We start from the raw sequence: 12,510 nt of genomic DNA on the forward strand, positions 1-12,510 counted from the left end.
ATTAGGTTAAAAGCTTGTGTTGATATATGTTGATTTAAAAAGAACATAGCAAATCTAATGTGGATTATGGTTGCAGGATTCAGTGCAATGGTTGCAAATAATAATAATGAAAAGAAGAATTAAAAGTAGAAGAAAAAGAATGTATTACAATTAAAAGATGTCAGATAGACTGCAGTTAAGTCACACCCCTATGAAATTGTTTTTCCCAGGCATTTCCATTTTCACCACCAGGTGGCAGCATCGAGCCAAGCTGCCGACACCGCCACCTGGATTCGCACAACGGAGCGGTGACGTCAGATGTCAACAGGACGCAAACTTCCACTATTGCAGCCAATCAGCTTTTGGTCAGACAGACTCTTGGAAAGATGGCGACGGTGAGGCACAGAGGAGTGAAAACTGGACGCTTTGCTGTTACTAAACACCGCAGATCCACACTTCGCTAGAACCCACACGGCACCGGGTGTGGAAGTTAATCGGTCCGCTCTTGAGTCTGAACCCGCCGTTTGGGGCCGTATGGTGACGCTGCGGGTTTGCGCGCTGTTGTTTTCGGTTACACTTGGACTTCTCATTAGCTTTAAGTTGAAAAGCCAGCGCTAGCCCGGGCTAGCTGTGTAGCCTCACTCGGCTGTTTGGAAGCTGTATGGTACCCTTAACCGGTGTCAACACTGGCTTGTATATACCTTATAATTTTTTTTGTATTTCCGGAGCCGCTCATGAGTCACCTGGATTAAATATTGCACTTAAGGAGGAACAGGGGGCCACAAACTATTTGGCACTGCTGCGCCGAGGCGGAGTGAGTTTGCCGTCATGTATTTTCTAACCGGCTGGCCACGGAGGCTGCTTTGTCCGCTGAGGAGCGAAGAAGAGCCCTTCTACATCCAGCCCAGCTCCCAGCGCTTTTACTTCGCTCTGCTGTCAGAGACGCAGCTCAGCGTTTGGTTTAGTCGGGTGAGTTGAAACTCTGATCGGTCTTGAAATCAGCTGACAAAACAAAAACAAAAAAACGCTAGCTAAGATGTGATCTGGTGCCGTTTTCATTTCAAACGCATTGCAGCAGAGGGTGATAACCTGGCCGGCTGCCCTTCATGTTTTATTAAGTGCTGTAAATAAACACGGGGAGAAACTGTGGTGTCCCCATATGAGTAACTCAAACTACTACGTCTTCTTTCTTTTTTTTAACCTTCATGTGTTGGCAGAGGGTTCCACGTACACAGATATCAGACGGCAGGTGAACTCGTTACACATCATTACACGTGGATGTGTCATTCATTACTTAAGTTAAAACAATAATTTGACAGCAAAACTCAACCACAGTGGATTGGTGTTCACCTGATAGACGCTTTATAGCAGTTCAGTTTAAAGTTGCCCAAATGTTAGTAAATTGTATATTTTGGTAGGTGGACTGGTACTTATATAGTGCCTTTCTGCTCAGTTGAGCATTCAAAACACTTTCTTACTATAAGTGTTATACAGATGCCTACATAGCGGGGGTCAGTACCTTTGGAGGAGTCAGGGAGCAGTCCACTACCTTTAGATTGGTAGACCACCTACGCTACCACCTAAGCCATGTACAGCTACATCCGCTCTACTCATCAGTTTTACCCAGCAACATACAGGTCAAAGGTTAAGTTACTGTCAACAAAACATTTGTAATAGTGTTCAAAACATGCCATGACATGTTTTGCTTACCAGTAGTTTTCAGGAATTTAGGCAGCGCAGTTACAAAATAAATGTCAACACTTATCTCAGCACAATAATCGCGGTGTTTATTTTGTATGTCATGGCCACAAATGCGTCACATGACAGGAACATTTCACAGTGACTTAAACCAATCAGTCAATGTTAATTCTGTCTATTTATAAACTTATTGGTGCGGTCCAATAAGTTTATAAAAGTGCCAACATGCTGTGCTGCAGCTGGTTTCTTAACAAAACACCAAACTCTGAGCACTGCAACATCTAAAACATCTGGCTTAATTGACTCCTGAACCTGCTGGTATAGAGCCAAGGGAGCAGTGACTTTGAGGTGCGTGGTAACAACATAAACAGGGCTGAACAGATAGTGATGCCAGTGATGTGACATTCAAAATGGAACTTGGAAGGACAGACTGTAGGTCAGTAGCTTGTCAAACACATGAATGCTTTATTGGCAATCTCTTCTTCCCAAGAAATGCAAATAAAAACATCAAGGACTTTCTTGATAAGTTGTTGAAACAAGGGTTAATTGAAGAAGTCTAACAGCATAAGAAAAAATACGTATATTTCAATATATATTTTGAGTCACTGCATGTGGGATTCAGGTGATGTTGGACATGGTGGCAGCTTCATCATATTAATTCCTGTTTTTCACACTTTTTTTTTTTTTTTAATCTAAAATTAAAAAAAATGCAGAGAGTAGATGTGGTTTCTCTTTCACTGTTTCCAGGGAACTTCTCTACCCACTAAGCTCAGCTTTCAATACCATAGAAATGCGGAATGGGTCATGAATTGTTTGGTGTGCCTCCATTTTAGTACTTCTTCAGTATCTTTATCAACATCATACAGAGTATTTTGAATTCTTCTCTGTTGGCCTTGTTTATTTGAACGTTTTTGCCATGGTGACATCGAAAGGGAGCATATAATTGATTTTTATAACCTGCTCTTGTGTACATTGTTTATAACGGTCTGTGATACATGCACACAGTCTGAATATTATTGAGTTGTGGCAACAATGGATCAGGGTTACAGTTAATTTCCAGAGACCTGCACAGGATGCGACCTTGTTTTGTTTCCCCTCCTTTCTTAAGAGTTCTGAGTGCCTGCAAGTATCCGTGGGGCATCCAGGAAAAGGAATGTCGATTGGAGGAACTTCTTCCTCTTGACATGTGCTGGTCACCCCTACTAAGTCCATTGTGTCCTTCAACTTTTCTGTATAGCTTAGGGGTTATCAGATGGCTAACATTAGGCTACTGCAGGGCTACCAGAGGAAGAAATAATTTTGATTTTTAAACAAAATAAGGAAACAAAAGTTCACAAACTTTTATTTCCATACAATTTAACTTGGATCCTTTTTTGGTATTGTTAATGTTGTCAATATTGTGATTAGCAATGAGCAAATTAGGGGTTTTTCCCAAGGAGAAGTCAGCATTTTCATAGAATCATTATTCTACCAAATAAATGGCACCAAAAATTTGGCTTAGTAGTTTTCAGTCTTGCCAGGTGACCACTGTGATGGTTTACTTTCAAATCCAGTGTGTTGATGTAGAAAGACAAAAGTAAGCTATTGAGCTTCCAACATGTCAGTGTGCTACTTCTATTTAAGTAAGTTTTGCTTTTCCTAATGAGGAGATAGGTTTCTGTTTCCATCAGGTTCAGGTATCATTGGCATTATTAAATTTTAATTCTACGAAAGCGACACAATAGGTTAGGAATGGTTAAGCCCGTTGTCTCATTACAGTGAGTAGATACCAGCATTAAAGTTGCACAGCTGGAATTACATTACTGCTTTACCTCACCATAGCCAGTGTCCTGTTTTTACTGTAATAATGATCCTTGTTATATCTCACTGAAAACTGATTCAACAGCCTTACTTTAACACTCTGGGATGCCATACATACTTTTAAAATGTTTTCAATGATTGTGGTGCTAATTGTGTAAGTGGAAGGACAGGATTAACTGAATCAAGAGAGGTCACCAGAGTGAAGCCCACACATGAAAAAGCTTGATTACCACTTCAATTGGCAGTAAAATCAATTGGCAGTCATACTTTTGTAGCAAGTCTCAAGCTTCCATTATTGTTGATGCTCTGTACTGTTATTGTTGAATGTTGAATTATACTATGCCAGATGCTTGATCTTAAGAAACCAAATCTTTTCACTTTTTTTTTCCTCTTCAGCAGCTGTTTTAAAACTTGAAAATTTATTGGTTGGACATACAGGTTTTCTTTTTGAAGCTGTAGGCTAGTTCTTATTTTGCTGTAGAGAGAATAAGGTGAGGTAAACTAAGGGTGGTAGCCTCAAGCATACAGTTGTGGTTATAAGTATACATGCAGATATCAGGCATGAATGTCATGTTAACTTTGGGCTTGCAGTGATTTCTCTGAACTGTTTTTTTTGTTTGTTTTTCCTGCTTCACTATGGACAGTGATGCTGGTGTTCCAGCATTTTTCAGGTCATTGGGGTTAAACTGTCCCTTTGGAAAAGTGGTGACACATTCAAGTAACTTGGATTTGTGTACATTTTTTTGAAAGATGTATTTGTTTAGCAATGGCTCCTTGTGTCAACTTGTGTAAATGTTAGGTCATCACTGAGTTCCTTGGAATTCCCCATTGTTCTGAGTATTGGTCAGTCCAATGAGTGCTATCAAACAAATCATTTTTATGCTGCCAAAGAAAAACCACCAGTTGTAGTCATGATCACTAAAAGAATTTAATAGGCCTTGGTCTTGCCAATTTAAAAGATATTGTAGAACCTTGTGCACCCAGTTCTTGTTTTTTTTAAAGTCATTATAGATGTATGCTGTACAGTCATTCAGCCCTGGAAAAAGAACAGTTCATGAAAGTCATGAAAACCCACATACCGGTAATTGCCATGACATCTATGCCCATGATGGCTGTATGAGAACTTCGCAACACACCTGTAGTTTATCCATTTTGCGTGATAGAAAGAGAAGCCTCAACATGCTTTTGTTTTCTCAGTAAAAATAGATTTTTCACAGTCCATGGGCCTCACTAGGTAGGAGATTTTTGGCATCACTGAGGTATTATAGTCATCCCATTTTTGGAAAAGAATTTGAAATCAAATCTGTATTTCTTCTTTGCCAAATACCCACCATTTGAGGCAATAAATCATTCCCGACAAATCCCCTTCCAGCACATTGGCTGACAAATATCTTTATAGATTATCTCTGTCAATCACAACCAACACTAGAAATAAAGCTGCTGTCATAATATCACACTGACATTGTTTACTGGGCTGCTGCCTGGGATTTATTTCATTTTAATTTTTTCGTAGATAGATGAGTTACTAGCTGTCACACAGCATGTTTTTTTAAGCATTTTTTAAATATTTCTATATTAATTACTTGATACAAGAGGTATGCTGTTTTCTTTTGTAGCTCCAGTGTTATTTGTTTAATATCAAATCAGATGATTTTGACCTCCAGAGCTCACTTTCTTTCCCATATTTCTGTTTCCCACCCACAGCCCAGTGTTTTGATAGTCAGCTATATCGAGTCTGCAAAGGCAGCGGCTCAGTTTGGCTTCTACCAGAAAGCAGAATGGAAACCAGACGACTCAATGATAGCTGTGGCGGTAAGTACACCCTTTGGCAATGTCATATCATATTTGCAGTTTGACTGATCAGCTTACGTTCTCCCCCAAGCTCTGTTACTGCAAAACACTAAAGTTGATACCAACTGCAGAAATGTAGTTTTGACTGAGTTTCCCTGGGACAAATTGTGTTGCATATTAGAGTAAACATCAACACATATTTTTGAGATTTTTTTTTTCTTTTCAAGTGCTATCAAACAATCATATATCACAGTTATGTCCTGGTTAAGCAGCCTTTTCTGGCATACACAAACATATGTCTTTGAGGGCTGACTGCTCACATAAGCACGATTGGTTCGCATGCAGTTAAGGCAAAGAGTCTGTGCTGCCTTCTTACAAGAACTCTGCCTGTTTCTTCTTCTCCTTTTTTTTTTTTTTTTTTTTTTAATAGGCCATTTGATTTTAGGTGTGAGTAAATTAAACCCAACCTTAAGAAACAAGTTAAAAGTCAGAATTGGTTGCAAGATCAAAACTTCTTCAGTGTGCAGAAAAAAACCCCAGTTAAAAAAGGTCAAAAGCAAATTCATGTTGTGTAAGACAGCGGTCCCCAACCCTCTGGGCCACAGCCCGTGAGTCATTTGCTACCGGGCCGTGAGAGTTGAGCCTTGGGTGTGGAATTTAAGGTTTTTATCGTTATTTTTTTTTTTTTTTGTCGTTTTTATTGTTAACTCTGTTTCCCTGGGTCTTTTCCCGTGTGTTATGAATAAACCTTCTTTTTTTTCTTTTTTTTGGTACCAGTCTTGGTTTTATTTTGTTGTATTTGTCCATGACACCTTAAAGTCCGGTCTGTGAAAACATTGTCAGACAAAACTAGTGCATGGCGCAAAAAAGGTTGGGGACCGCTGGTGTTAGATATAACATGTTGCACCCAGGAGTGGGTGATACAGCTTCAGAAGTATATCACAATATTTAAAGGAAATGTGCAATACATTTTTTTGACTACATAGAAAAAAATTTTGTGAACAGTGTTTTTTTTTGTTTGTTTTTGTTTTGGATGCCCACAAGTAGCAGCATTTATGAGTGTAAATAAATGGGTGTTTTCCATCCTCCTTTTGCACTGAGCCACTTCCTACTTTGAAGAGCGAGTCGATTGAAAAAGGTGCCACCAGCAGCAGCAGGAGCGTTATGGTGCTCTAGTTGTGACACAACGTAAGTCAAAAGTTGACACAAACGTAGCCTCGTTATCTTTCCTTGAAATTTAAGGAAAAGTATAACATGACTGCGTAACATCTTAGTTTAAAAATAACTAATGCTGAAATGTATCTTCCTTCCTCTATTGGTTTGTCTTCGATCGAGTTTTATAACTAGCTCCTTAAAGCCCTGCTTTTCCACTACGTAACCAAATCAATAATTTCCATCCACTGTTTGCTCTTCGTGTCATGGTGGGGGGATCATTTGTTTACTTTTTGGTTGCACGTCACCAGCTGCTAGCATCTCGTCATTTACAGCCTGATTGTGCTCAACTGTATGTTTTTTGCCTCAAGTGATGAAACACGTTAGTTGTTTCCATCTTTAGTGGGAGCAGTGCTTTGTTGGAGGTTATTGAAGTAGCTCCCTTTTTAGTTTACTAAAGTGTCATCAGAGGCTGACACACGGCTCTTGCTGTCAGACTTGCCTGGTTGGACACACTAGGGAACATACAGTGGGGCAAAAAAGTATTTAGTCAGCCACCGATTGTGCAAGTTCCCCCACCTAAAATGATGACAGAGGTCAGTAATTTGCACCAGAGGTACACTTCAACTGTGAGAGACAGAATGTGGAAAAAAAATCCATGAATCCACATGGTAGGATTTGTAAAGAATTTATTCGTAAATTAGGGTGGAAAATAAGTATTTGGTCACCTCAAACAAGGAAAATCTCTGGCTCTCACAGACCTGTAACGTCTTCTGTAAGAAGCTTTTCTGTCCCCCACTCGTTACCTGTATGAATGGCACCAGTTTGAACTCATCATCTGTATAAAAGACACCTGTCCACTGCCTCAAACAGTCAGACTCCAAACTCCGCCATGGCCAAGACCAAAGAGCTTTCGAAGGACACCAGGAAAAGTATTGTAGACCTGCACCAGACTGGGAAGAGTGAATCTACAATAGGCAAGCAGCTTGGTGTGAAAAAATCAACTGTGGGAGCAATCATCAGAAAATGGAAGAAATACAAGACCACTGATAATCTCCCTCGATCTGGGGCTCCACGCAAGATCTCATCCCGTGGGGTCAAAATGATCATGAGAACGGTGAGCAAAGATCCCAGAACCACACGGGGGGACCTGGTGAATGACCTGCAGAGAGCTGGGACCAAAGTAACAAAGGTCACCATCAGTAACACACTACAACGGCAGGGAATCAAATCCCGCAGTGCCAGACGTGTTCCGCTGCTGAAGCCAGTGCATGTCCAGGCCCGTCTGAAGTTTGCCAGAGAGCACATGGATGATACAGCAGAGGATTGGGAGAATGTCATGTGGTCAGATGAAACCAAAGTAGAACTTTTTGGTATAAACTCAACTCGTCGTGTTTGGAGGAAGAAGAATACTGAGTTGCATCCCAAGAACACCATACCTACTGTGAAGCATGGGGGTGGAAACATCATGCTATGGGGCTGTTTTTCTGCCAAGGGGACAGGACGACTGATCCGTGTTAAGGACAGAATGAATGGGGCCATGTATCGTGAGATTTTGAGCCAAAACCTCCTTCCATCAGTGAGAACTTTGAAGATGAAACGAGGCTGGGTCTTCCAACATGACAATGATCCAAAACACACCGCCCAGGCAACAAAGGAGTGGCTCCGTAAGAAGCATTTGAAAGTCCTGGAGTGGCCTAGCCAGTCTCCAGACCTCAACCCCATAGAAAATCTGTGGCGGGAGTTGAAAGTCCGTGTTGCTCGGCGACAGCCCCAAAACATCACTGCTCTCGAGAAGATCTGCATGGAGGAATGGGCCAAAATACCAGCTACTGTGTGTGCAAACCTGGTAAAGACCTATAGTAAACGTTTGACCTCTGTTATTGCCAACAAAGGTTATGTTACAAAGTATTGAGTTGTATTTTTGTTATTGACCAAATACTTATTTTCCACCCTGATTTACGAATAAATTCTTTACAAATCCTACCATGTGGATTCATGGATTTGTTTTTCACATTCTGTCTCTCACAGTTGAAGTGTACCTGTGGTGCAAATTACTGACCTCTGTCATCATTTTAGGTGGGGGAACTTGCACAATCGGTGGCTGACTAAATACTTTTTTGCCCCACTGTACATGCGCGGTTGAAGTAAAAGTTTATGCTGGGATCGGTGTTTTACATGACTGTCTGAAATCGCTAATAACATCTTTATGTGTATTATGGTTAGTTTGTGCAACATTAATCACTTTTCTTACCAGTGAATCTCAATATTTGATAGACACAGATGATGACTGTTGGGATTTGTTACATATGGAGATTTAATTAGTGGTTCTAAGATGCTTGTGGATGTAGCACTTTTACAATAATATTAGTATGACTAATAATGTGTTTGATCAGTTGAAGTCTTTGTTGTGGAGTCTGACAGCAGTGGGGAGGAAAGACCTGCGAAATCTCTCCGTCTCTGTCTCCTTCAGCCTGCCACTGAAGGAGCTGCTCAGTGCTGTCAGAGTCTCCTGCATGGGGTGGGAGATGTTGTCCAACAGGGATGAAAGCTTAGCCACCATTCTCCTGTCACTCACCACCTTCACTGGGTCCAGAGGGCATCCTAGAACAGAGATGGCCCTGCGGATCAGCCTGTTCAGTCTCTTCCTATCCCCAGCAGAGATGTTGCCACCCCAGCAGACCACACCATAAAAGATGGCTGAGGCCACCACAGAGTCATAGAAGGTCTTCAGGAGTGGGCCCTCCACTCCAAAAGACCTCCGCAGCAGGTACAGCCTGCTCTGACCTTTCCTGTAGAGGGCGTCTGAATTATGAGTCCAGTCCAGTTTGTTGTTCAGATGAACACCAAGGTACCTGTAGCTGTCCACAGCTTGTCCATACCTTGGATGTTCAGTGGTTGCAGTGGAGGATGTTTGTGCCTGCGGAAGTCTACCACCAGCTCCTTGGTTTTACTGGTGTTGATCTGTAGGTAGTTCAGCTGGCACCAGTCCACAAAGTCTTGAGTCAGTCCTCTGTACTCCTTGTCGTCCCCATCAGTGATGAGGCCGACTATTGCAGAGTCATCAGAGAACTTATGCAGAAAACACTGGGTGGAGTTATGGGAGAAGTCTGCAGTGTAGATGGTGAAGAGGAACAGAGCCAGAACCGTTCCCTGTGGGGCCCCCCGTACTGCAGACGACTCTGTCCGACACACAGCCCTGAGTTCTCACATACTGTGGTCAGTCGGTGAGGTAGTCCAAAATTCAGGTAGTGAGGTGATGGTCCACTCCAGAGTTCTCCAACTTGTCCTTCAGGACCGTGGGAAGAATAGTGTTGAAGGCACTGGAGAAATCAAAGAACATGATTCTCACAGTGCTCCCAGCGGTCTCCAGGTGAGCGAGGGAACGATGTAGGAGGTGAATGACGGCAATAGCACTGAAACACAGTTGCTGAGCAGTCCACGTCATCAGACATCACTTTCAGTCACACATACTGCAGCGTTAACTATGGTGTGATATTACTGTGAAGTTTGCATGTTTAAGGTCTATAATATAACAGTAAATATAACATTAAGTCAAGAAAAATAACACTTTGTGGATAAAAATAAGGCAGAATCGCACAAGCGACATAAACCGTATGGCCTCGCTATTCAATAATAGATATTTTAAAGATCATTTTGGGTACCTGTTGTGAGTATTTGTACATCAGTGTTCACAATTCTGGCGTTTTTGATTGAAAAACATGAACTCTTGACATACTGTCATGTCCACGTGTTTCAAAAAAGCAAGTTTGAAGCTAAACACGCTTTGACTTGTGTCAGGTCTACAACTTTCAAAAGGCCACAAGCAGCTCCGGGTTTAATGCTGCACGAACGGAATAGCCTGCAGCATTCAAAAAGTCTACTGCAGCTGTTTAAGTAAATAACGGCAAAACATCAACAACGACGCGAAGAATTGTAAAAGTGTCGACAGTTAGAGATAATTTAGACAAGATTAACTTGAGAGGGGCTCAGCGTGCTGAAAAGCACAGGGAATGTCGAAGGGGGACTAGTTGCGGAAGAACAGAAAGGATTTTACAGTGACGCAACAATGTCTGTGCTGTGGTTACACTTTGCTCCTAATCTATAGTGTCATACTTTATCCTTTGCTGAACACTGATTAAGTATGCAGTTGGCTTGAAGTGAAGCAAATTGTTCTCTGCCAAAGTGGAACTGTAATGCCCTGCCAAACCAGCCTGGCCTCATTGCAAAAAAATAAAAATAAAAATTAAATGGTCACAAAAAATATCGATTTATTTGACTCTTTTTATGGACATCAGGGACGACTTTATAACTAACGTATATCAAGAGGAAGTATATTTTGTGTCTGTAGCACGTTGTCTAGATTCTTCAGTGGCCATGCTTTATTATGGTAACAGAGACGATAAAGCTTTAAAGAAATGGCAACTCAAACCATATTTTTGTGTGAGTTTTTGTTGCTTAAATGTAACCATTTTAATGATAATTTGGGAATGGTGGAGTGATTCACTCCCCCACCCCACCACTCAAGCCTTCAAATTTGGATTTGTTTGGGAGTGGGGTTTCACTATTAGGACAAAAATCATTTTGGTGACCAAAAAAAAAAAAAAGAAATTTTATGTTAAAGAGCACTAATAAGTAGATTAGAAGTTGTACAAAATGATATCACGTTTGTAGAGATGTTATAATTGTCCAGAGGATCTTACCATGTTACTCCCCTGTCAGATAGGACGTAGAAAACATGGTAATGTCTGCGGAGATGAAATGTTCTTCCACCATCTGTTAGCATTTAAGCACACATGCTTATTGATATTAGTTTAGACAGATATTTCCTTTACTGTCACATCTCCACATCTTAAAAGTGTGTGTGTGTGTGTGTGTGTGTGTGTGCGTGCGTGTGTGTGTGTGTGTGTGCGTGTACATCTGCACGCTGTAAAGTATACATTTTCAATTGTAATCACTGGTACATGTTGCCTGTGACCCCTCTCTGTGTTGAACTAATGTCTTCTTCAGCAACGTAACAGACGGACGTTGCATCTGTTCTATCAAACATACTGATGCACATAAAGAAGGATGAGCAGTGTTAGTGGAATCGGGCTGTTTCTCTTTTTGCATGCAAGATAAGATAGAGCTTGTGGGGATAAATGTTTGATAGGAGCTCATCTCATATATTATCATCTAGTTCCATTCAAAATTTCCTACCTTGATACCTGAGCAGGAATGCCTACTGTACATACAGGAAGTCATTGGTTACAGTTGGTCATGATTGTTAGCTGAGCTACTGGGATAACTGTCTGATGGAAGTGTCAGGTTGAGTAACCTCACAAAACAAGTGTCTAAGTCAGAAGATGAGTCAAGCGGGTTCTAAAGGCCATGTGATCAGCAACACATAGCACGACTGCCAAGACAGAAAACAAAAGGATAGGCATCAAAACAACCGGCACACAGAGCATTGATTCATTAGGATCATTAGTGTCTGCTCCAAAAAATCCACTGCTTTGTGTTTGGGTGTGCTAGTATCCATGCTTGCAGAGGCATGCAGCCAGAGGATGAGAAGTTTTAATTGTGTAATTTTTATATGTACTTTGAGTTTTTTCTTAATATATACACTAACTGGCCACTTTATTAGTTACACCTTGCTAGTTCTGGGTTGGACCCACTTTTGCCTTCAGAACTGCCTTTATTCTTCACAGCATATATTCAAGAAGGTGCTGGAAAAATTCCTATGAGATTTTGGTCCACATTGAAATGAAGGCATCACGCAGCATCACGGGCTTGATGCAGATTTGTTAGGTGATACATGATGCAATTCTCTAATTTCACAACATGCCAAAGGTGCTCTTTTGTATTGACATGTGGAGACTGTGGAGGTCATTTGAGTGCAGAAAACTCGTTTTGATGTCAAGAAAACAAACAATTTGAGATGATCTGAACATCATGACATGGTTTGTTAATCTGCTGGAAGGCACCATCATTGTGGTCACGTAGGGATGGATGTTGAAGTAGTTTGGCTATTCTCCTTCGACCTGTGGTGTTAACAAGACATTTTTCACCCAGAGAGCTGCTGCTAACTGGACATTTTCTCTTGTTCCA

The 12,510-nt window shown here is 41.2% G+C and overlaps 1 protein-coding gene across 4 annotated transcripts in view; it reads left to right on the plus strand.

Moving 5' to 3' along the window:
* Window positions 1–314: 314 nt before the first annotated feature.
* ric1 (RIC1 homolog, RAB6A GEF complex partner 1) overlaps window positions 315–12,510 on the plus strand; it is a 45,310-nt gene continuing 33,114 nt past the window's right edge. For 2 of the 4 annotated variants that reach the window (XM_082540994.1, XM_082540995.1), the window contains exons 1-2: window positions 315–948; window positions 5,182–5,289. In XM_082540994.1, the coding sequence (XP_082397120.1) occupies window positions 808–948; window positions 5,182–5,289 (249 nt within the window). In that variant the 5' untranslated portion in view covers window positions 315–807. The remainder of the gene's footprint in view (window positions 949–5,181; window positions 5,290–12,510) is intronic. The other 2 variants (XM_082540996.1, XM_082540997.1) reach the window with 1 other exon arrangement.

The sequence above is a fragment of the Aulonocara stuartgranti genome (assembly GCF_965226115.1).
Source record: "Aulonocara stuartgranti genome assembly, chromosome: 7".
Taxonomy (NCBI): Eukaryota; Metazoa; Chordata; class Actinopteri; order Cichliformes; family Cichlidae; genus Aulonocara; species Aulonocara stuartgranti.